The 26,282-nt window shown below is 36.6% G+C and overlaps 1 protein-coding gene across 1 annotated transcript in view; it reads right to left on the reverse strand.

Moving 5' to 3' along the window:
- LOC106058738 (zinc finger protein 271-like) overlaps positions 1–26,282 on the reverse strand; it is a 41,696-nt gene continuing 15,414 nt past the window's right edge. Inside the window, exon 3 of the mRNA XM_056040602.1 lies at positions 1–25,447. Within this exon, the coding sequence (XP_055896577.1) occupies positions 24,368–25,447 (1,080 nt within the window). The 3' untranslated portion in view covers positions 1–24,367. The remainder of the gene's footprint in view (positions 25,448–26,282) is intronic.

Genomic DNA, 26,282 nt, shown 5'->3' on the forward strand with positions numbered 1-26,282 from the left:
CCAACAGTTGCCTATGTGCATGTAGTGTAACAGAGTGGTTGATTTTCTGCGAGTGTCCAGTGTGTCAGAAGGTCAAGTCCAGTGCGTGTTTATAATACTTCAACAGTGTCATTTAAGACCTGTTTGTATTCGTTCTCTGTTTACTGTAGCCTAATCTTGTTGAATAAAGACAAGATGGTAGTTTTCTAATATTTGTTATTTCATTACAGAGCATTTAATGAAACCAAGCAATTCCATTATGAAACCAAGCAATTTCATTATGAAACCAAGCAATTCCATTATGAAACCAAGCAATTCCATTATGAAACCAAGCAATTCCATTATGAAACCAAGCAATTCCATTATGAAACCAAACAATTCCATTATGAAACCAAACAATTCCATTATGAAACCAAGCAATTCCATTATGAAACCAAACAATTCCATTATGAAACCAAGCAATTCCATTATGAAACCAAACAATTCCATTATGAAACCAAACAATTCCATTATGAAACCAAACAATTCCATTATGAAACCAAACAATTCCATTATGAAACCAAACAATTCCATTATGAAACCAAACAATTCCATTATGAAACCAAACAATTCCATTATGAAACCAAACAATTCCATTATGAAACCAAACAATTCCATTATGAAACCAAACAATTCCATTATGAGACCAAACAATTCCATTATGAAACCAAACAATTCCATTATGAAACCATCTAAGCTCGTGGATCATGAGACATAACACACTGATCAAATAGTGGCAGATTTAAAATGCTTTCAAACTCTCCAAAAATAAAGTTCAGAATAGACCCACGTTTATTTAACATAAAAAAAGAGATTCACAAAAGGTTGTTTTGCCAGCTGTTGTAGAAGTTTTAAAAACTGTCTAAAACATGCCTGGATCTACATCATTAAAATAACTCCTTTAAAACAGCTCACAGGAATATTGATGAGATGCGTTATGACACTGAAAGCTTCTTATATTATTATTTGCAAATGGCATATTTTTTTATATAGCTGGAAGAGTCAAACTTAACTGGTAATGAAGCATTATAATTGGCATAAGTTTGTTTTATTACTAGATCACAAAATCAAGAAATGACTGCTCTTTGAAAGAACTTTGACAAAGACACTAATCCATCTAATCAATATTTAAGTTTTGATAACTTTTTTTTTATTTTTTAGAAAAAGCAATTTCTTTATCAAACATAGCAACAGATGCTTGCCATGGCTGAGGGCTACAGTGGATTTTAAACACTGCATTATCTATTGGCAAGATTTAGCTGCTAAAAATCGCATTGCATGAATCGCTTCAATTTGTTATGAATGCAGTTAACAGAATCGGAAGCCATACATAGAAAAAGCAATTATTTGCTTAGTTGTGTTCAGAAAAGGATGTGAGCTGTCATGAAATGTTCCTTCACACCTTTAGAAAGGTGCTTCATAGGCTTATGTTGGACAACGCCACAAGATTTTTTTTCACTCTTTTTTTTTTAGGCTGCTTCGGAGTTCTTGGATGGAAAATATTATAAAATATTGACAGAATGATTTTAACAACTTTTCTATCTTTATATCAAGTGGGAGTACTGTCCAATGTACTCATGAAACAAACAAACTGAACATTCCTAACCAAAAAGATTTAAGATTGAAGCCGAATAGAAAATTGTCGAAGTACAGGCTTAGACCTCCTTTGAAATGCATTTATTTTTATTTTTAATTATTGCATGTCATTTTACTTTTGATATATGTACCCTGTGTCATTTTGTGTGTATGCTGTTATTCTTTCATTTTAATAGGGCCTACTTATATTCTATGACTGTTATTTGATATAATACCAGTCATATCGTGAGAGACTACACATTATACAGGTGACTTCACAGCAAATGTCAGAGAATTTCGACTCTCATTAGGACAGAACAATACATTGATATGCAAGAAATACTTTTTTTGGAGAGTACGAACTAAATACACCATCAAAAACTTCTATTGCCCATCATCTTCAACAGCACAAATAAATATACAACTACCACATTACACAAGGACAATAATAGCTGGTGTCTGTAATGCCCACACACACCCTCCCTCGGATACCCATACTTGAACAAGCGTTGTGAAGAAATAGAGGATATAACAAATGCCTGTAACTTACAAGTTCTACAAAACAAAACTTCACCTTCAACAATTCTCCATAGAGCAGACAACACAATCAGCAGAATTGACCTTTTTTATATTATCAACATTTCTAAACTCACAGTTCTTGAAGACATAGGTAGTGACCACAAGCCTATACTTCTTAATATTACATAGGAAGACCAGGTAGATACCAACCACGCAAACAGCTAGTTGGAATTATAAAAAGCCCATAGGGCAGCCTTTGCACAAAAAAAAAAAAAAAAACCAGACATACGGCTATCAAAGATAACTGAAACTAATGCAAAAACAACCTCCGCAGCTATCTATAAGCATTAGAATGTCAAACATCTTAGCAGCAGCGAAAAAGAATATCCCTGTGCATATCCCTGGAGGCCACGTTAGGAAATACTAACCTTTCAAGACATTAAATTTAGACAAACTAATACAAGAAAGTCATATGTGAGCTTGCGCTCCCAGAGCTATTTTTTATGTGTATTTTCATAGGTTATAGCTGTTCTCTATATTCCTTTTTATAGGTTTTAGTGTCAGATTTTATAATTGTACTTCCGCATATTTTTATATAGGTTAGTGCGGGATAGTATAAAAAGTAATGTACATGCTGTCTTAAAACAGTTGAGTGTACATTTGACCAGTGGTCAGTACCATATCTCTGTCTGGGTGACAGCGGAAGATCTTTGTGGTCTGTCGTGTAATTTTATTATTCTGTACCTGTGACGGCCTGTAAGTTTGTAACTATTTTATATTTTCTTTTCTAGATCTATGGCACACTGTGTGTAAATATGCTAGATATATTTTAATTTAGTTTTATTTTCTAGTTGGCAGTTTATGTTTTGAGCATGTTGATTTAAAGATGGCGGCGCCCATCAGGCGTGCTTTGAGTGTTCTAGATCTAATAGAATATATGATTTTGTATTTATGATTTTGCATTTATGTATTGCAGGCTATTATTACTGCTGAAATACATGCTGCTGTATCTAATATTGCTGCTTTAAGCTGCTGCTGTAGATCTAGATTCTAGTGTTATTTTGTTTCTGTAGAGTTGCCTTAGACTTAGTACTTAGTCGGCTCTTAGGGAATACTAATAGTAAGGAACTAGTAACTAAGGTGTTCTTGTTTTAGTGTTAGTGTAGATCTAGGTCTAGTGTAGTAGTTGTAGTGATTTAGTTAGATAGTAGTTGGTTTGATTAGTTTGTGTTAGATAGTTGGTTTGGTTAGTTTGTTGGTGTTTGTAGTGGCGTAGATTTAGAGGGTTTTAGTTAGATGCTGGGTTCAGTTGTAGTGGTTAGTGTATATATATATATATTATTATTGATTTATTTTTATGATTTTTATGTAAATAAAGTTTCATTTTTAGTATTTAATTTGAATTAAAGTTTGTTTCTTTCTTTTAGTTAGTTTAGTTTAGTCTAGTTGTCTGGTTACTTAGGCGACTCTAGCCCCTTGGTCGTAGACTGAGGTGTCACGGATTGAGCCCACCCAGTAGTGTTAACATCTGCCTACTGTATAAAATTTAATGTTGAGCAGAGAAAAGGTCTCCAGCGCCTCCTGACCTGCTCACACATATAGCCCGGAAGCCTGTAGAGAGAAACCCTACTAGAGAAAATAAGACAAACTACAAACTAATTAACTAAGTTTATTAGGTACAAAATCAAAACAGAAAAAAATACAATGTGGATCACAATATGTGAGCAACTAGACCTAAACAAGGATGGTCGAAAGGCCTGGACCCTCCGTTGCCAGCTAACAGGACAGCTAACAAATAGTAACGCCCCAATCCATTAGAGGCTCCAAGGAGCTAATAGCAGTAAACGTTTCAGAAATCTTTTAGAAATACTTTGTTAGCATCAACAAATCACAACCAAGAAAACAGCTTGACAAGGCCTTTAGCAACATTCTAAAGAAACAAGAAAACAGCTTGACAAGGCCTTTAGCAACATTGTAAAGAAACAAGAAAACAGCTTGATCAGGCCTTTAGCAACATTCTAAAGAAACAAGAAAAGTTCCAATTGTCAACTCTCAGATCTTTGATACGCCTTTTACTAATTGCCAGGGCAATACTGCCCTAGAAGAATAAACAAATGATACATGAACTGCAGATAAACACTACATCGATACAACAAGTGAAGTCATATAAATATCTAGGCGTCATTGTTAATAACAAGCTTTCGTGGGAAGACCACCATGAAACTCTGACAAAGAAAACGGCCCAGCGGCTATTTTTCCTATACAAACTTAATAGCTTTTGTTGATGGAATGTTACGTCCCTTTCAGTAACTCACATAATCATAATATTGTAGATATTGTATATAGTAGGAAGAGTTGTGCCTATTCATATGGAATACTATTCTGTGAGCCAAGATGTCTAATTAAAGAATCTACTTATTATATGTGTCAGAGTTCTAATTTATATATATGTACTGCTGCTTGCTGCTTGTCTCTCTTGGTTGGTGTATTTCTTGACTTGGCTCGTTAGGGGGTATGAATCCTCAATAACACTTAACAATACTTGTTTAATTACTCAAATAAGAACAGTTACCACTAGATAGCCTACACATCAACTCCAACTCCAAATCTCCAAGAATATATCAATATTTTAATATCCAATATTGCTCAAGTAAATATTAATAAACAAAACACCAGTCCATCAACTTATAAATACATAAATACCAGTCCAGGAAGTAAACGTCCAACCTTCCTGGACCGGGAGCAAGACCTTACTGACTAAAACATTCTCTCGCACATTCAACATAGACTTAATCACTCAGTTCACAACACGTGCAACACTTCGCATTCATAACAAGGGGATATAACAATCATACCAAAATATCAAACTAACATTCATTCTCGCCATACCTCTCCCTGACAATATGAAAGTGTTGTCATTTCATTACAAGTATCTATCTTAACATGGTGGCTCAGATGTTATTCGGAAGGACAAGGACGCTAGAACCGAGCGGTACAAAAACTCGTTTGTTCCTTATTCTGTCAGACTATATCACTCGTTGATCAGGAAACATGAAAAGGATCAAGATGTCTGTCTGTAGTCGCTCAATAAACTTTTTGTATTGTGTCTGTTCTATTTATGTGAATGTTTCTGTTGTGTTGTTTTTATATGAGAAAAGAGTCCTTGTAATCACAACAAATTTCCACGAGGATAACAAAAAGCAGCCTCCAAACCCGTTACAAACCACATATGACGGTCAAATTGTTAGCAAGATCAAAATCTCAGCAGCAACATCTTTTAGATGTCTTTACTCAACAGGCTAGTCAGTATTTGCAAACTGTACAACCCTTACAACAAATGCAACCTCTGTAACAACCTATATCTAGTCAGTCACTACAAACAAGTGATATTTGTAATTTACTGTAGCAAAGCTTAGACAATTTGAAATCCTCCATAAGAGGAAATGAAACTAAAATTGGAGAAATTGCTTTACAGTTTGAGTGTCTCAAAATTACAATCGTTCATTGATACCATAATGACAAAAGGTGATCCCCTTAGTGGGGAGGTGAGTACATTTCACTTACTAGCTGAACGAATGAACACAACAGACAAGGATCATGCATCACGTATGAAATCAACTCAGGAGAACAAAGATAAAATTTACGGATATGATAATAATATGCGGATACTCAAAGACTCGTTGGTCGCATTGAAGAATCTGGCGACAGAAATTGAGCTTAACGCATAAAAAAAACCTCCTCTTCACTAACTTTGAGGAGCGTGGCCCAAGAGAGAAGTGTAAAGTCATAGTAAATCAGTTTCTCAAAGATCATCTCTCATTACTATAAAGGAAGAAGACCTAGAAACAAGCTAGAGCAATATAAAAGAGGCTATATTAGACCTATCTTAGCCACATCTGAAAAAAATAAATGAATAGAAAAAGACATGTGTTGATACCAAGACTAAAGGAGGCAAGACAATGTTTTGCTAAAAATACTTATCAAAGAACTGATATGAATCCCACATGAGGGTGCTAGGACAGTTGACGATGAGGGTGAGGTAGTCGGTAGACAAAATAAACTATCCATGTACTGGGATGGGCCGTATAAAGTGGAGAACAAAATTCTAACCTGAACTACGCCATTAGGAAAGGAAACAAACTAAATGTATATCACATAAACAGACTTGTAAAGTATCATGATAGGTCAGACACAGTCAGCCAAAACAAACAACAAGACGTGTTGCTGCTGTCATTAGTGATGTAGAAGAAGATGAGAAAGGAAAAAATTAGAAAACGGTTCAAGAGATTTACATCTTTTAAAAGTCACTGAACATAATAGTATAGAACATGTTGAAATTAACAAAGATAGACCGTGGTTTATTATTAATATAGTTATTATTATTTATAATGTAATGTACCAGTTACATCATTATTACTTTTCTTTTGTTTTCTTTTCGATTATTTTGAGTATGTGATTTGTATACTTTTATGTGTTTGAATGAGTGCCTTTGTAACGCTTGTGCTTTGTGGCCAAACATATCAAATTGTTTATTGGTGGCATAGTTACAAGAGAAGATAACGCCACATTTTTTTTTACAATTTGAAGGTTGGTAGACTGCACTGACTATGATAACATTAAGAAGGAGTTATTAGACTATGTTGGAACGACTGAAGAAGCATGTAGAAAAAGGTGGCACGAAAGGGTAGAGAATGTTCCATCGCTCTACACAAGAATTTCAGGCAATGGTGTGAGGCAGCTAAGATACAACGAAACTTCGAGCAGCTTGAAGATTTAATGTTTAAGACTCAATACCGAGTGCTTTGAATGACAAAGTAAGGGAGATAATTCTAGACAGAGAACCTGGAAATCATTAGAAGTACTAGTGGACCTTCTAGAAAACAGAAAAATAATTTTCTCTACAAAAGTATTTTTAAGAAATCAGGAGTGTCAGGCCAATGCAGTCAATGAAAGAAGATTTGTAAATAGTGGTATGGAATATGTTTGTGTGTATTTGGTGACGGTGGGAAGAGGTTAGCGATTGGTTGTGAATGATGCAACATAAGTGGCATTGTCGTCACTTGGTCTTAGGGGACGACTCCAGAACGAGATTGTAGTGTATTTATGTTTCTTGTTGTGTATTGTGAACTTATCTGTACTGCTATGTCAAAATGTCCTGGTGTCCTGGTCAGCTTGTGTGTGCACTGTGTTATTGTGAACTGTTTTGTCATTCTTGTACAATAAAGCCTAAGATAACGACATGTCTTCCTCTCGTGTTTTATAACGTTACTACAAGACTGAACAGTTGTGTTATTGATGCCAGATTTTCTCAAGAAATATTATTACTAAAGTCTACTACATTTATTTGATTTCATATTAACTTGATTTTGTCTATATTATAAATATACTTATATTAGAATTGTTCACAAGAAAGTTTTTCAAGTTTTTTGTTTTCAAGTTTATTAGTTAAGATATGTTAAGCCTAAAATGATTTTGTTGTGTAGCAGCAGTTTGGTGCTACAGGTCAATACGGGTAACAACAAATTGGCCGAATTAGAAGTCTCAAATCAGTCCAAATGAAAACACATGGAACTATAGCAGACCAAAGGACCAATAGAAAAAACCTGAAAGAAACTTCAGCAGACCGCGTTAACACAAACCGTACAATAGAGCAAGAAGGAGGAATAGGCCAATAACAACCAAGAGAAAAATGGAAGAATCAATTATGATACTAGAGAGACACCAAGGAGGATATACAAATGAAGCGAGAAGAAACTATTTAAGTCAAGCTGAATGTGCTGTAATACAAGTGCTTGGGATACAAGGAACTTGTCATTTAATTCACCACAATCCCAAAAGTGTTTCACATTTCATCCTGAATGACAAGTCTACGGGATCCTTAAATATTGAGGAAGGAAAATTAAATGAGAGGAAAATGTCCATCCTTAGAGACAGCGGTAACAGCGTGATAGCAGTCAAAGAGTCACTAAATAAGCATGCTATTTTAGCAGATAAATGCTCACTGTGCTCGGCAGACGGACAAATTCACAAGCATAAAACAGCAAAAGCATTACTCGTTACACTGTACCTTAAAAAAAAGGGAGGGGGGAGGATTCATTGTTGTACCTTTTCATGTACTAGTGGCAGATTAATTGGAAATACGAAGGGTCATCTGTGGTAGCGACGAGAGGTAGAAGACCAGAGAAAGGGAAGACCCTGGTAAAAACACCGGTCATAGGTACAAAGGAAATGTAGAGAATGAATAAACACAAGACAAATCATTGGCACCATTATGGAGGAAATCCACAGAGCAAACTTGACATGTAACTAAAGAAGCTAGTATTAACATTTGTGGAGAAAATGGCTTTACAAAAGAGTTACATCCCTTGCTGAACCTCATGTAAATAAGGACCCTTAGTTGTGCCCAAGGGCAGACGAAAATTGATTCTGGAAAATGCGAACAGATCACTTTTGGCAATGTCTGGAAATCAAACAAGACAGCGTGTATTGACTAGGAGTAGATAACGCTGTTAAGAAGTGAGTGCTGCGACATGTGTTCAAGAGCAAAAGTTCAAGGTCGAGCTGGTCATGTGATAGTAAGTGTATGTGTTTTGGGGGGCTGGTTGTGCAGTGTGTGTGCCTGTGTACGAAATGACCAGTGGACCTTCATTATACATGGTTGAGTTAACAGCATAGAAAGTGTGTAAGTCAGCACTGTATGTAAAAGAGGGTCAGATTTACAACAAGAGGCTGGAGTATAGGAGACGAATGGAAGACTAATGAAATCAATGTGTTAATTGAGACTCTTGCTGTTTTAGTGTGTCTAGTACAGGTAAAGCAGTGTTAGGAAAGATGGAGAGACAAAGAAAATAGCTAAACATTTGGTAGGACCTCTTCCAAAGACAGAAAATTAGATATATGCTATCATAGATACATTCTCCAGATGAACTGAAGCTGTAATGTTAAAAAATATAGAAATTACTACTGTCATAGGAGCCTTAGTGGTGATGGTTCTAAGTAACTTCTAAGTTTAGTTTAGGTTTCTATATGGAAGCCTGCAAATTATTCAAAGTTAAGATCATCAAGCCTTCGTTATACCATACCGCCTCGAACGAGCTGTCGAACGCCTGAACTTAAGAGTATATTAAGAAAAATGTGTTCTGGGAGATCTAAAGAATGAGACAAATATTTATGCTCGGCCTTGTTTGCTATTAGAAAAATACCCAATGCTACAAATGGATTGTCGCCGTATTAATTAGAGGGCCAATGTCAATTCTGAAGAAAAGTAAGACTCACGAGAAAGAAGACAAGACTAATTGTTAATAACCTATTTGAATACATAGTTCAAACAAAGACTACAAACCACTGCTGATATTACATGTGGTAATGAAGACACAGCGCAACAGGAACAGAAACGCCTATAGGATAGGTCAAAAACGTTTTGCACCAGGGGAAATGGTGTGAGTATTGAAGCCGAACAAGGGAGATAAACAAGTTCTACTTGAAAGGCCCGTACGAAACAGAAAAGACAATTATCAGACTTTAGATTATAAAGAAAAGAATAAAATTGAAGATCCTTCGCGCAAGTGAACTTATAGCCAAACTCAATGTCTTAGACCGTGGCTTGTCAGATCATTTTCTTGTACACTTTGAAATGCGCCTACCAAAAACAAAAAGGCCTAAGAAAAACGTGACTTCCCGTAAACTTAAAGCCATAGACATTGTATCCATCAAAATGGACATAACCGCTTTGCTGTTGCAACAGAGCAACACAGACGTTCTCATCTATTACAGTTCTTGCTTGAAAAAATTGCTGGATAGCCATACACCTCTTGTCACTCGTACAGTCTCAGTTAGGTCATCTGCACCCCGGATGACGGACATAAAGACTGCCAAACTTATTGCCGAAAGAACATTTCAAAAGACAGGTCTGATGATACATCGACAAATCTACATCCTAGAACCAAGGTGAACCGCATGATTAGAGACGCAAAAACTAGTCATATTCATCCAAAACATTGAAACTTTTAATTCTTCAAAGGAGCTATTTCAGGATCAACGGTGAAATGTTAGGGGGAGCAAATAACGAACGTTTGTCGTCATCTATCCCAGCATCTGAACTCCCTGATTCCTTCCATAGATTCTTCTTTGGCAAGATTGAACAGATCAGAAATGACATGCCATCCCTCTCATCACAGCTTAACCACTCTCCAATCTTTCAAAATTCTTTTTGCGAGTTTCAGCGTGTCTCTGAAGATTCAAGAGTATTATTTTAAAAATGCCAAATAAGTCATGTGACCATGATCCCACTCCAACTCCCTTGCTCCTTGAATGTTTAGATGTACCCACAATTACTAACATTGTGAACTCTTCACCGACTTCAGGCATTGTACCACAGCAATTTAAACATGCACTTGTGAGGCCCTTATTAAAGAAATCCAGTCTTGACCCGGAATGTCTAAAAAAAAAATACTATCGCCCGGTATCAAATCTTCCCTTCCTGTCAAAGCTTCTGGAACGCAATGTTTCAATCTGTATATAGGAAGTGCCGTAGCACAGAGACAGCAGTGGTCAGGGTACTAAACGACTTACTTCACAATTCCGACATAAGACACATGCTTGACGTCCGCAGCCTTTGATACGCTAGACCATGAAATTATGATGGCCAGATTCTCTGCCACTTTTCGTTTAGCAGGAATCGTCCTAAAATGGCTTGGATCCTACTTGTCTGAAAGCACCCAAAGTGTCGTTATTAACGGGACAGAATCAACAAGTTACTTTTGAAGTACGAAGTACCCCAAGGATCAGTTTTAGGCCCAGTACTGTTCCCTATGTAGGCCTATACATATCCACTCAGCGGTGTCATACAGCCAACAGGCACCTTATACCATTTCTTTGCCGATGACTCACAGTTATACGATTCCTCAGTAAAATGTATCCACAGAGGTGTCGCATCTGGCAGAGAAAATCAGTGGTACCGTTGCAAGGGTGAGCGATTGGATGGTTGACAATAAACTCAAGATGAACGAAGACAAGACAGAAATAATTAAGATTGGCAGTCGGAACAACGTCTCAAAAGTCGAGAGCACAGATTCTCTTTTTATCACGAACTGCCAGGTTCCTTATGTCCATATAGTGCGGAATCTTGGAGTTTTCTTCGATTCAACAATATCTTTCGATCCATACATAAGTCAGCTCTGAAAGGGTCTTTATCTGCAGCTGCGCAGGTTAGTCCTATCCGACCATATTTATACTCTCCCACCTTGACTACTGCAACGCCGTGCTAGCAGGTATACCCGATGACAAAATAGCCAAGCTGCAACGTATTCAGAACAACGCCGCACAAATTGACCTATAAAAAACAAGACGAGATTCTGCCACTACTCTCGCACGCTCCATTGGCTTCCTGTGAAAGCGAGAATCAACTGCAAGGTGGCCACACTTTGTCATCAGTGTATCTACAACAAAGAAATGCCCTACTACCTTAGAGAACTGATTACTCCATATGTCCCTCAGAGAGCCCTGCGCTCAATGGACTACACGCTTCTAGTTCTAGCTACGGTCTGCAGGCTTTTTCAGTGCACGGACCAAATGTTTGAACTCACTCCCTATTGATATCAGACAGACAACATGTTACACCACTTTCAAGAAGAGCATTAAGACCTGTTTAAAACTTTTTTAGATTAGTTTGTTATTTTAGCTCTCGTGTTTGTGTGTGTATGTTTTCACAGCTCCTTGAGCCTACATTTTGTTTGTTAACAGCGCTTTATAAATAAAATTATTATTATTATTATTAAGAAGATTAATATAATCTTATACTTTAGTTGAAGTTAAAAATAATGTCTTCAACAATAATTGTAAGACCAACATTTTTTCAGTTGCATTTGTGGAGTTATTGATGAATATGACCGTTACAGAATAAAGCAAATCCTTAATAATGAAATGGACGAATACAAATTTTCAGAAATGTTGCATGGAAATGGAGAGACCAAAGAACAGAAGCTATTAATGAGGGCTAAGACGAAACCCTGATAAAGGAAGTAGAAAAAGCCATGAAAGATTTTGTACTGCACACGGATGCACCTGGCAAAACAAAAGAGAATCCATCAAAAAAGTTCTTACATCTGATAAACCAGTAAACTTACGGCTGTATAATGTACCAATGGCGTTAAGACGAATGTTACAAGAGGAAATAGCTAGAATATATCTATATAGATCCTCCTTCGTGGCCGAAGATGAGCACATTTCTCATTTCCTATGGACTCGAAGATGGCTGTAAAGTCGAATCCTCGTTTTAAAAAAGCCAGCCGCATATGTGGCATGGGTGGGTTAGGTCAGTTGCAGATAGGCCTGTTTCTTCTATCAACTAGATGCTACGATTAACATCCTATACTCTTAAGCGAGCAATTCTTGTATGTATGTATATATATTTATATATATAACGATTTTCTTTAAAATTTCTAGGTGTATATGAATAAGAACAAAAATCTCAGCTCATTGGCCACATCGGGAAAACTCGAGGTCGACCGTTATATCGATTTGAAAATGTCTCATTATTGAAAAATTAATTTTGGCTAAAATATTTTATGAATGAAAATTTTCTATATGACGTCAATGGGAAAAAAACTTGACACCGCTTACGTCACTTGGCTCACAGCAGAAAAGAAAAAAACTTTACACCTCCTACGTCACTGGCTTACAGCCGTTCACTACAGCATTTCTTTGGAACAAGTTTTATCGCGTTTCAATGAATGGACACAACATTTTGCGCACCGTAGTTGAAGGTTTACAACAGTGTTTGCGTTCATTTTTAACTGAACATCAATTGATCAAGCACGTGGTTATCTGAAGAAGCTCAAGTGTTTACAAGTGTTTCTACAAACTAAACATTTCATCCCTGTTAAATAAGGTAAGTTAAAAGAAGAATTTGATTTATGTGCATAACTTTAATTAGCTAGAATGTAGGCTGAATAGAATAGATATGGTCCTTATGGACTTAGAGTCTGGAGTCTACGTCTAGATCTAGATCTTGATTCAAGACTTAAAACTAGATTCTCAGGGGATGCAACTGCTATGTTGCTCGCCATTATTCTTGCACAATAGATGGAGGTTTACGACGTAGGCTAATAAGATTTCTAGATTTGATTTGATTTGTTGATTTGAGGCACATCGGCACAATTTAGGCCATGTCGTGCCTGCAGTCCCCTAAGGACTACTCTCTCTCTAAACAACAAGGGCCAGATTCTATACAGTAATATAATTAAAATTAAGGTCTATTCACAGTTAAAATAGTAAAGGTAGTAAAAATTTAAATATTTGGTAAAAATCTAATGTAAATAGTGCATGTTCACAAATTCAGAAATCAGATCTTCGTAGATAGCCCCACTTCCCGAATAAAGCCCAGTACCTTCCCAGGGTCGACATTATTAAATAGTGTTTTTAGATTAGTGGCTCTAAAATGTTTCACCCTGACATCCTGGTATCTGGGGCAATCAACGAGGATATGTTCCACGGTGAGGCGAGAGTCACAGTACTCGCAAAGTGGGGGCTCCTCTCTCTTCAGTACAAAAGAGTGCGTGATGTAGGTGTGGCCAATCCTAAGTCTGGACATGGTTGTGCTACCACGCCTTGTCAGACCCTTAGATGTGGGCCGCCACCTGACATCCGCCACAATCTGCCTGAGTTTACTGTGAGTCTCAGCCTCCCATCGGTTCTGCCACTCTCGATAGGTGGCAGAGGCAATACTTTGTCTCAGGTCCGAGTAGGGAATTTGGGTTCCTGACACCGCATGATTTAGGGCTCTCTTTGCTTCTCTGTCTGCGGCTTCGTTTCCCTCAATGCCAACATGGGAGGGGACCCAGATGAAGGTGACATCCCTACGGTCGGCTGTTATTAGGTCCAACAGCTTCAGGCTCTTATGTACCAATGGGATGTCAGTCTTCATCCGCCCCAAAGCTTGCAATGCAGATTTGGAGTCGGAGCAGATTATAAATTTACTCCTTTCTGATGCTTTTACGGCCATAAGTGCAAGCAATATTGCATGCAATTCGGCCGTAAAGATGGAGCAGCCATCGGGGAGTCTACGGGAGATTGTTTTGTTCCGAAAGGAGCAGGCACACGCGACCTTTCCCTCCATTTTGGATCCGTCTGTGTAGATGGTGCCACAATCTCCGTAGCTCTCCTGCAGTTCCCTAAAGTGGACTTGTAGTATGCTTGGGTCTGTATTTTCTTTTTTGAAATTAAGGAGGGATAAATTTAATTTAGGTTTATTCATTAGCCAAGGAGGATTCTGAGGGGTTTCTATTTTAGAGATTTGGTCAATGGGTGGGGTTAAATTTTGGATGGGTTCTCTCATTCGAAGGCCCAACGGCTGTATGACGTTAGGCCTTCGATTGTATAATTCTACCTCTGTGGGGTTAAATAAATAAGATTTCTAGAGGATGGTGACTGATCCTTAAGCAGCAACATGATACCGTTTCTTTTGTTTGTTGGGAATGGTTATAAAACAGCTCATCTAGCTATTGGCCACAAAATAGCTCATCTAGCTATTGGCCACAAAACAGCTCATCTAGCTATTGGCCACCAAACAGCTCATCCAGCTACTGACCACAAAACAGCTCATCTAGCTATTGGCCACAAAACAGCTTATCTAGCTATTGGCTACACAAAACAGCTCATCTAGCTATTGGCCACAAAACAACTAATCTAGCTATTGGCCACTAAACAGTTAAATCAAATGAGTAAATACAATCCATCTATGGGATAGAAATGTTCACATGAAATTCTTGAGTGGAATTGGTGTGAACGTCCATTTCATTTGCTATAGCTCTAATGTTTTGTTTCATGTAATGCACACATTTTAATACTATTACTACTAATACTATTATTTATTATTTATATAAGCATTATTATTTATTATTTTAATTAATTGTTATGAAGTTAATATTTATTGACATAACGTTATTATTCGGAATTTTAATATTCAGTAGTGTAATATAGTATACCAATTATATTTTTACAAATAAAAAACCAATTTAATCCATTGCTATTAGGAAGATACCGCGGCCAAGAAAACGTCAGTTATTCAACTTCAACCAAAAATCTAGAGAAGGAAACAACAACGCTGATTCAGCTAAAGTCCCTCGCCTTTCTTTGGTTTTACATGAACGGGATTCAACTTCAATAAATTGCCAGTCTTCAATGAATCGCCAGCCTTCAACTTCAATAAATTGCCAGTCTCCAGTGAATCACCAGCCTTCAACTTCAATAAATTGCCAGTCTTCATTAAATCACCAGCCTTCAACTTCAATAAATTGCCAGTCTCCAGTGAATCACCAGTCTTCAACTTCAATAGATTGCCAGTCTTCATTAAATCACCAGCCTTCAACTTCAATAAATTGCCAGTCTCCAGTAAATCACTAGCCTTCAACTTCAATAAATTGCCAGTCTTCATTAAATCACCAGCCTTCAACTTCAATAAATTGCCAGTCTCCAGTGAATCACCAGCCTTTAACTACGACAAATCCCAGAGAAGCTTCAACTAGAGCAAATGCAGTTATTAGAAATATCGTCAAACTAGAAAATTCTGAAAAGCGTTTAAGGAAACTTGAGGATCTGCGACTTCGAATTTCACGATGACTTAAAGTTGAAACTTGCACACAGTATTCTCAGAGACTTGAAGATCTGCGACAGATAGCTTCACAGCGACTTCAAGCGGAAACTTGCACACAATATTCTCAGCGTCTTGAGGATCTGCGACAGAGAGCTTCACAGCGACTTCAAGCGGAAACATGCGCACAATATTCTCAGCGACTTGAGGATCTGCGACAGATAGCTTCACAGCGACTTCAAGCGGAAACTTGCACACAATATTCTCAGCGTCTTGAGGATCTGCGACAGAGAGCTTCACAGCGACTTCAAGCGGAAACATGCGCACAATATTCTCAGCGACTTGAGGATCTACGACAGAGAGCTTCACAGCGACTTCAAGCGGAAACATGCGCACAATATTCTCAGCGACTTGAGGATCTACGACAGAGAGCTTCACAGCGACTTCAAGCGGAAACATGCGCACAATATTCTATGCGACTTGAGGATCTACGACAGAGAGCTTCACAGCGACTTCAAGCGGAAACATGCGCACAATATTCTCAGCGACTTGAGGATCTACGACAGAGAGCTTCACAGCGACTTCAAGCGGAAACATGCGCACAATATTCTCAGCGACTTGAGGATCTACGACAGAGAGCTTCACAGCGACTTCAAGCGGAAACAAGCGCACAATATTCTCAGCGACTTCAGGATCTACGACAGAGAGCTTCACAGCGACTTCAAGCGGAAACATGCGCACAATATTCTCAGCGACTTGAGGATCTACGACAGAGAGCTTCACAGCGACTTCAAGCGGAAACATGCGCACAATATTCTCAGCGACTTGAGGATCTACGACAGAGAGCTTCACAGCGACTTCAAGCGGAAATATGCGCACAATATTCTCAGTGACTTGACGACATGCAACAACGAACTTCAAGACGATATGAAAATGAAACTCCCATAGAATTTTCTAAGCGACTTGACGACTTGAGACGAAGAGCTTCACAGCGACTGGAAACTGAGTCTCCAACAGAATATCCAACACAAAATCCAAATGGTGACTACGAAAGACCACAATATGGTCAGCTCTACTTTCTGGATCCCGACGATGCTGTGAATGAAAGAATTCAACATCCATACAATAGTGACATCAACCAAGACTTAGTGAATAGATTGGAGAAAATCATTCGCGCCGTCAATTGTTTCGATCAAGCATTTAAAATGATGAGAGAAGTGGAGACAGAAACTAGACAACTTGCATCAGCAAAAGGAATTGCACCTCCACATGTTCGACTTTTGTTTACTAATCCTGATGGTTGATGATATCAGGCGCTACAATGTCCCCTCATCCAATGAAGTATGTGCTGTGCTGACACTGAATGCTGATCAAAGCATTCAAGCTAATAAAATGGCTGTACATCAGCGAGGCAAAGAAATAGTTACTTTAAAGAACACAGACAAACGAACAGAGCACTTCACATATCCATTATTTTATCCTAAAGGCACCTACAACAGCCTTATCCCAGTTGGCAGCATCTAACAAGACTAAAAATGGCACAATACCGTATTGCTTATCGCAAAGGACTCACCAAAAATCTTCCACTTGAAAAAGATCGAACCTGTCTAGATCTATGTGAAACACAATTCAACGCACTACATTTTGGTGGCCGACTGTTTCAGCAGTATCTGGTTGACACATTTATTAGAGTCGAACGCGATCGCATCCAGTGGATCAAGTCCAACCAAAAAAAGATTCTGGCTGAAAAATACATAGGAGTGTCTAACTTTCTTGAAGAACTGGCTGAAAAAAAAGATGCTGTTGTTAGTGAAACCATCATTTTACCATCCTCCTTCCCAGGCTCAACACGATACTATGCTGAACAATTTGAAGACGCCATGGCTATAGTAATACGCTTCGGTTCACCAGACTTCTTTATAACCATGACATGTAATCCGGAATGGCCTGAAATTAAAGAAGCTGCCCGCATTGTTACCGAGGAAGGATTTGTTATTCAGCAGCGAGCTCAAGATCGTCCTGATCTCGTTGCGAGAGTAGCCAAGCTGAAGTTTGAAACCATTATTGAGGAATTGTACAAGAAACAAATCTTTGGGAAAGTAGCAGCCTATGTTTATACAATTCAATTTCAAAAGCGTGGTCTCCCTCACATGCATCTTTTACTAATAATGAGATCGGAAGACAAAGTGCACAATCCTGATGAGCTAGATGATTTAATTTCTGCTGAGATCCCAGACAACACAGATCCTAGTATTGAAATGGATGATCCATAATCCTTGCGGTGAACATGACTTAAATGCGTCATGCATGAAAAACCACAATGGAAAAATTCATTGCCGTTTCGATTTCCCCAAACCTTTTCAAGAAACAACATCCCTGGTTGACGACGAAAAACCAAAATTAAGACGTCGGTATGATTCCAGACTGGACCAGCAGAGACCTGAATTTTCTCACGAACTAGCTGTCTACCGAAAAGACAAGTCTGGTAGAAAGATAACCGAGACAACCGCCACGTGGCTCCTTACAATGCATATTTGCTGAAACTATTCAATTGCCACATAAACGTTGAATTTGTTGGAAGCATTAGAGCAGTGAAATATTTATACAAATATATTTACAAAGGACATGACTGCGCCTATATTAAAATTGTGGAGGAGCAAAAAAAAATTATAATGAACCAGACACGTATATTGAATGGCGATGCATCACACCACCGGAGGCTTGCTGGCGTTTATCTGGGAATGAACTCCAGAAGAAGAGCCATGTAGTGCAACGTCTTGACATACATCTTCCTGGTCACTACCGAATGTCAGACATTGTGAATGTGCTGGAGGATCTGGCGGATACTGGCATTAAGGAATCCACATTGGAGTCTTATTTCAAAACCAATGCTACCAAGAAGCAAAAAGAAAAAGCTAACCGTCTTGCTGGAATAGATGAAGAAATTATTTACCACTTTTATTGGCAGATGCCCGAACATTTTAAATGGATCGGAAGGTAGAGTGAATGGGTTGAGACGCTTCGACAAATCAGTGTTATTGGTCGTATCCACAGCGTTAATTTTGCTGCCCAGCCAGAATTATACCATCTCAGGATGCTTCTGTACCACGTCAATGACCCTACAAGTTTTGACGACCTTCTTAAGTTTAATGGTATCAGACATGCCACGTTCAAGCAAGCACGTCTGGCTCGAGGGCTTGCCTAAGATGACCAACAGTGGATAGATGGTCTGCAGGAATCGGCCATGTCAAAAACGCCTAGAGCAATGAGCTATTTACACAGATTTTAATATTTGAATCTCCAGAAAATCCAAAAAGACTTTGGGAAATGTTTCAAGCAAATCTGGCTGAAGATTTTCTTCTAGAAAATGAACGCACAGGTGGCCGAGTGGAAGACGCGATAAATCATACCTATCGAATTATCGCCTCCACATTAAATACCGAAGCCACAGAAGGCAGAGATTTTCAGTAATGGGTCAACACCTTTGGCATGGACAACATTGACTTTGTCAATAACCATTTAAATGTGGATAAGCTTAACAAAGACTGCTCAATACTGGAAGGGGAACGGTTGTATGGACTCATAAAAGGGAAACAGCTTGACATAGTGAATACCATTCTCGATGCTGTCACAAGTCATAACTCTGGACCAAGATGTTTTTTATTCATGGACCTGGGGGCACTGGAAAAATGTTTGTGTACAAGACTATTTATCACATTCTACGGGGTCGAAATTTCAATGTGAAATGTATGGCATTTACAGGAATAGCATCAATTATTTTGCCTAATGGATGTACCTCACACAACACATTTGGCCTCAGTGTGCCCCTTACACCTGAATCAGTTTCAAACATAAAGCTAGGATCAATGAAAGCTGCTCAGTTAGCGGAAGTTGATGTATTTTTAATGAATGAGGCCCCTATGCTGCCAAAATACGGACTTTCTACCATAGACCAGCTACTAAGAGCAATCGGCAATTCAAAAGAGCCTTTTGGAGGAAAAACAATAGTTTTGGGGGGCGACTTCCGGCAATGTCTTCCAATTCAGCCACGAGCTAACAGAAGTGAGCTTTTAGATGTATCCCTTAAAAAGAGTGACTTCTGGAGACATTTTAAAATATTTCGATTAACCAGAAATATGAGAGTTGATGAAGAAGAGACGGATTTTGAGCTTATAGACAGATTACCTGGAGAGGAAAAAGTCTATTTTAGCTTTGATTCAATCAAGGATATGTCAGAAGGTACACTTCAATTTACCACAGAATTTTTAAATTCCATAGACATCGCTGATTTGCCTCCACACAAACTAAAACTAAAAAAAAACACACAATTATCATGCTACTTAGGATCTTGGATGTTTCAGAAGGACTCTGAAATGGGACAAGGCTCATTGTCACTGAACTGTGTAACAACATAATTATTGCTAAGATTCTAACTGGCGAATACTTTGGAAAGGCAGTTCACATTCCCAGAATCACTCTAGATTCCAGTAAGGGGAAACTTGGATGCACAATGCAGCGTCATCAATTTCCTGTGACCCCTGCTTTCGCCATGACAGTCCACAAATCACAAGGTCAAACATTCCAGTTCGTTGGAGTTGATCTCAGGGTCCCAGTCTTTATGCATGGTATGCTGTATGTGGCCTTTTCAAGAGTGAAACGACAAAGTTGTTTGAAAGTCCTTCTTCCCCGAGACAACGCAAATTACACCCGGAACGTTGTGTGGAAGGTAGTGTTGAACTAAGATAAAGAAGGTTAGTATTAGGAGAGACAAAACTTACCTACTTTACTAGAAGCTAGATACATAGGTATTGTCTTATAATTATTTATAAATAACACTTTCCAATAGGTATCTAGAATAAGGCTTAAAACATTTTTCATTTGAAAAACGTGGATTGGAAATAGGGATTGTATTAGCTGTAAAACGTCCATATTCTCAACTTGAGATCAACTCATTCTAATGCTGAAATATAATATGCAATTCAATGCTACGGTGGTATGGGTAAAGTAATCCCAACAGTTTTTGCACTATGTTTGATAATAAACTTCGCTATGAATAGGTTGAACATCATAGAGTTCAAACTTTGAGTTCTAAAATTTTTTAAGCATTAAAATACAACTATTTGTTAGTCAACATCAGAACGATATGTAACTTCGACCTTTTATTTTATGTCGGCAAATCAATTTAAAATACAAATATAATTATTGTTTGAAATTTTATTATAAGAAAAACACAAATTAAGATTAATTTGGATATTCCTATTACAGCCTGTTTGTACCGGAGAATTGATGTACTGGATAGCAAGTGGTAGTGGGAAGCAGAGATGTGAGTCCTCATTAGACATTGCTATGCTAGCACCGTGGCTTAGAACCAATGTTAGACTCTCTATGACCAGCGTTCATCTGACTCAAGGAAGATTTGATAATGTACCTAAGGCGTGTCTAACTGCAAGATCCACAGACCTAATTGTTTATGTTTTATCTCTTTGGATATTACATACCTTTATTATAAAACAATAATAATCCACTCTAGCCCTACAATTTATGTCTGGAGAAGTAGAGTTCTTTAGTGCTTGAATATGTTTACCAAAGAACAGTTTTAGTAGATCAGATAAAAAACAAAAATATGTCTTACATTTTTCTACAAAATCGATGCATTGAAACAAATGGAGATCATAGAGATCAAAAGTGATCTAATAATAGTGAACATTTGGTGAAACTTCTCAAAATGTATTTTGTTCATGAATCAAATCTTTTTTGTACCAACATTATATTTTTTTTATAAATTTATTTTTGTTCTCTAGGAAACTCTTGGGTATTGTAGTATTTGTTTAATACTACAGTTAAATATCCATTTTTTTTCTAATACCATTACATTTAAGTAACTGAGTGTCATGTATAATTATTAAATTTAGATAACCAAGTATTACTGATGGTAATTACATTTAAGTAACACAGTTTTATGTATGGTCATTACATTCATGTATCCAAGTAGTATGTACAGTCATTAGATTCAAGTAGCCTATCCAAGTGATATGTTAAGTTATTACAATTAAATATCCAAGTATTATGTATGCTTATTACATTTAGGTAACCAAGTAGTATGTATGGTCATTACATTTAAGTATCCAAGTATTATGTATGGTCATTACATTCAAGTATCCAAGTAGTAGTATGTATGGTCATTATAATTAAGTATCAAAGTAGTATGTATGGTCATTACATTTAAGTATCCAAGTATTATGTATGGTCATTACATTCAAGTATCCAAGTAGTAGTATGTATGGTCATTATAATTAAGTATCAAAGTAGTATGTATGGTCATTACATTTAAGCCTCCAAGTAGAAAGTATGGTCATTACATTTAAGCATCCAAGTAGAATGTATGGTCATTACATTTAGATAACCAAGTATTATGTATGGTCATTACATTTAGATAACCAAGTATTATGTATGGTCATTTCATTTAGATAACCAAGTATTATGTATGGTCATTTCATTCAAGTAAACAAGTTGTATGTATGGTCATTACATTTATGTAACCATGAAGAATGTATGGTTATTACAAGTATTATCTATTATCATTACATTGAAGTAACCAAGTATTATGTATTGTCATTACATTTAGGTAAAAATGGTTTATGTATGACGATTACATTTATTATATGTTCTTTTTAATAATGCTATGTATCTCTTTGTGCCATTAGTTCTTTTGCCTTCTTAGCCACAAACAATGTTATTTATGATATTTGTTTGAAAGGCCTTGATCATGCATTGACTGATTTTTATTAAGCAATGGGAATGAGATAAAAGTCAAGCAATCCAGTAGATTGCTAGCATTTCTAAGTAAAGTAATGAAATGTCTTTTAAATAAAGATTAAAAAAATTCTTTAGCTGTGCAAGTTCAGTTCTTTTTCTAGGCTTATATTCACTATTAGTAAAGGGCTAAATTCTAAACATTCTATAAAGTAGTCAATTGTGTGAGTAATATCATTAGGACTTTTACAGTAATGCTTAATGTAATTTTACTTTATAAATTGATGACTACATAGCTGACATTATATCTTGTTAGTGTGTCTGTTTCACTATGAGATGAATGTGTGTAAGCAAGTTTCTATTCAAGTTAATGTCTTGAAGTGAAAGTAAAATGGTAGAAATAAAAATATTCTATTAATATTTATATTCAATATAGATCTATTTAACGTTCCTCAATGAATTAAAATCATTTAATCTTTTATACTTTATAATTGCACTGTCTTTTTTTATTTTGGTTACATCTAATGTTGTTTTTTTTTTAATTCTTCTTTAGTAACTAAAGGTTTTCACATTATAACTGCCATCTGTTGTTTGTTTTTTGGTTACATCTAATTAATGCCATTTGAGAAAGATTGTAATTTTATATTATTCAACAAATTATGGTGACCAAAAAGCTTCTTTTAATTGAAGTTAGAATTATTTCATTTCATTTTCCTTTTATTGCCATCAAAATGTAATTCCTAATTAAAAGAAAATCAACTTGTATAACCTTTAAATCTGTTGCAATTATGAACACATGGTCCTGCTCTTCGATTGTCCACTAAATACTTTACGACAGTGTATTATATTTTTAAAAATCCATTGAATGTAGTCATGTTTGTTTCAACCAAATTTCAGTAAGTAATAAATTAAATGCATTTTAGAACCGAGCTAGGATCGGTCATCCCGGTACTGGATATTATAGAAGCAAGTGAATCCATTGTCTTCCAAGACAGAAGCCATATATAACAGAAGATAGTGAATCGCCGTATGGATCCCTATGATTTTAATAAAATAAAAAGGATGGAACTTTGATTAGTTAATTATTGATGATTATATTAATTCTGGGACTAAATTGACGCAGAAGTGATACCAGACCAAGAGAAACTGTTTATCACACTTAAGATTCATCTTGCAGCTTTAGAAAACTAACTTATTTAGGCCTAAATTTGCTAATAAGATTAGTTCAAAACTTATTAAACTAAATGTTAGTTAATATAACATTGTTCCTACCTACATGGATCATTGATGTCACACATCCTATCAGTGATTTCCCACTTCACAACCAGACAGACCAGTAAACTACCTCAATCTCATTACAGAGAGAGTAATCACCAAAAAGCATCAGGAAACACATGCAGAGTACAAAGAAATGACCAGCCAAACAAACTGGATAGTATTAATTTCCTCCCCCGTGAAGAGCAATCTATAATCATCCAACTAAGAACAGGAAACAGACTTTAAAGCTATCACCTTAACAGAATTCACCCATTCTTTGTAGAAACTGCAGCCACTCTTACAAAACTGTGAATTATATCATCTTTGAATGTCTCATTTTAATCCACCTTAGGCAAGACCCTACTACCACTACAGTCCATTACAACCAACACTCTGAACGGTAGTGCTGAACAACTGTAAAATACAACACGCTAGTTTCTTTAGCACAAGACTGTAAAAGTGCCTAGAGCTCAGCAGCAAAAAGCTGATCAGAAGTAGAAATGTAAAGGGGGGGGGGGGGGGTCAGTAGCATGTTTGGCGAGATTGAACGCATTGTTTCTTTATTAATATTGATGTATGAAACAGATCTCTTTGTTTATTCCCAAAGTATGAATGTGAACAATGATGTGACGGGAATGTTTTAAATAAAAAAAACCCTTAGGCATATTTCACACTTAAATGTTTTTTAACCTGTACACCTGCTTTTACATTTGATGAGTCTGTAAATGCTTTCAGGCATAACCGACATTTGATTGGTTCATCACCACCGTGTCTTTTTAACTTTGAAGATTTTGAAGCATATTTCAAGCATATTTGACATTTATATCGTTTCTCCCCAATATGAACCAGAAGGTGTTTTTTTAAACTTGAAATCTGAGAAAATGTTTTCTGACATAATACACATTTAAATGGTTTTTTACCTGAATGGAGGATCATATGTGTTTTTAAAACTGAAAAAGTAGAAAATACCTTCAGACATATTTGACATGTACAAGCTTTTTCACCTGTATGGACTACAAGATGTCTTTTTAATTTTGGATACGAAGAAAATATTTTCAGACATATTGGACATTGAAAAGATTTGTCATTAGTATGAACCAGAAGGTGTGTTTTTAAAACTGAAGACTGAGAAAAGGCTTTGTGACATATTTGACACTTATATGGTTTTTCCCCAGTATGGAACACCTTGTGCATTTTTAAACCTGCAGAGGATGAGTATTCTTTCGGGCATATTTGACATTTAAATGGTTTTTCACCTGTATGGACCAGCTGATGTGTTTTTAGATTACAACAGGTTGTAAATGATTTTAGACATATTTGACATTCAAATGGTTTTTCATCAATATGAATCAGGAGGTGTTTTTTTAAACGTGGAAGTAGAGAGAATTCTCTCTGACATAGATGACACTTAAATGGCTTTTCACCAGTATGGAGCAGCTGATGTGTTTTTAAACCTGATAAGGAGGCATATTCTTTGGGGCAAAGTTGACATTTAAATGGTTTTTCACCTGTATGGACCCTTTGATGTGATTTTAATGGTGAAGCGAATTTAAACATTTTCATACAAAATTCACATTGGAATTTCATTTTCTTGGTGTCTATATAAATCTCTTGATTTCCTTCAGGAGAACAAACCTTCCTTCCTTCATTGTCAACTGTTTCTTCTTGTTCATCTTGTATATCTACATTTTCTTCTTTTAACAAATGTTTTTCTTTCTCTAGTCTTGTAGAATTCATCTGAAAAAAGGAACATTGTGAAAATAGGATAGAAATATGTAAATTATTGATAATTTGTTGAATTTACATGTGCATATAGTGAGTATATGGCATTTATATGTGCATACGGCGAAAAATTGAATTCACATTAGCGTATACCGGTAGTGGGATACAATTTGCTGTCATCATTTTCTACAAGTGCTTATAAAACTGAACTTTGATACATTTTGGAAAGGAAACAAATGAGAGACTCAATACAAAAGGATCTAAGGTTTTTTTAAACGTATTATTACATATTTTAATACCTGCAGTCCAATTTGGTAAAATAGTTGGTATAGCTATTTAATTTGAGTTTACTGACAGTTTTAGGTTAAGGGCTTTTAATTTGAATTTTTTTTTTATCCGCTTTAATTGTCTTAAACAACCTATATATATTTTCTTGTCTGTAAGCTAGTGATTAGTATTCTCTTTTTACTATTTGCACTGGACTTCACAAGTACCTTTTGTTCATATTTGGTCGAGATTATATTACATTTTCTTCATACAATTTATTCAGCTATTTCTTTGGGAAGCAAGCAGCTGCCAGGTGTTCTCTTCTAAGCCAGTAAAGATAAGCTAACTCATGTTTTTTCTTGTATTATTATACTGTCCTTCAAGCTTACATAAAGTCATTCTCCATAATTAATAGGTGCCTCATTCAGTATAGCTGTTAAACTTTACCTTTAAACTGCCCTTATTGGTGTTATTAAAAACACCATATTTGTAGTGTAGTCTAGCCATAACGCACAGAAGTATTGGCGGAAATGGGATACAGGTTTAAAAAGTATGTGAAAGCAGCTGCTCGTATGGATAAATG

This window comes from Biomphalaria glabrata, chromosome 9 (genome assembly GCF_947242115.1).
Source record: "Biomphalaria glabrata chromosome 9, xgBioGlab47.1, whole genome shotgun sequence".
NCBI classification, from domain to species: domain Eukaryota; kingdom Metazoa; phylum Mollusca; class Gastropoda; family Planorbidae; genus Biomphalaria; species Biomphalaria glabrata.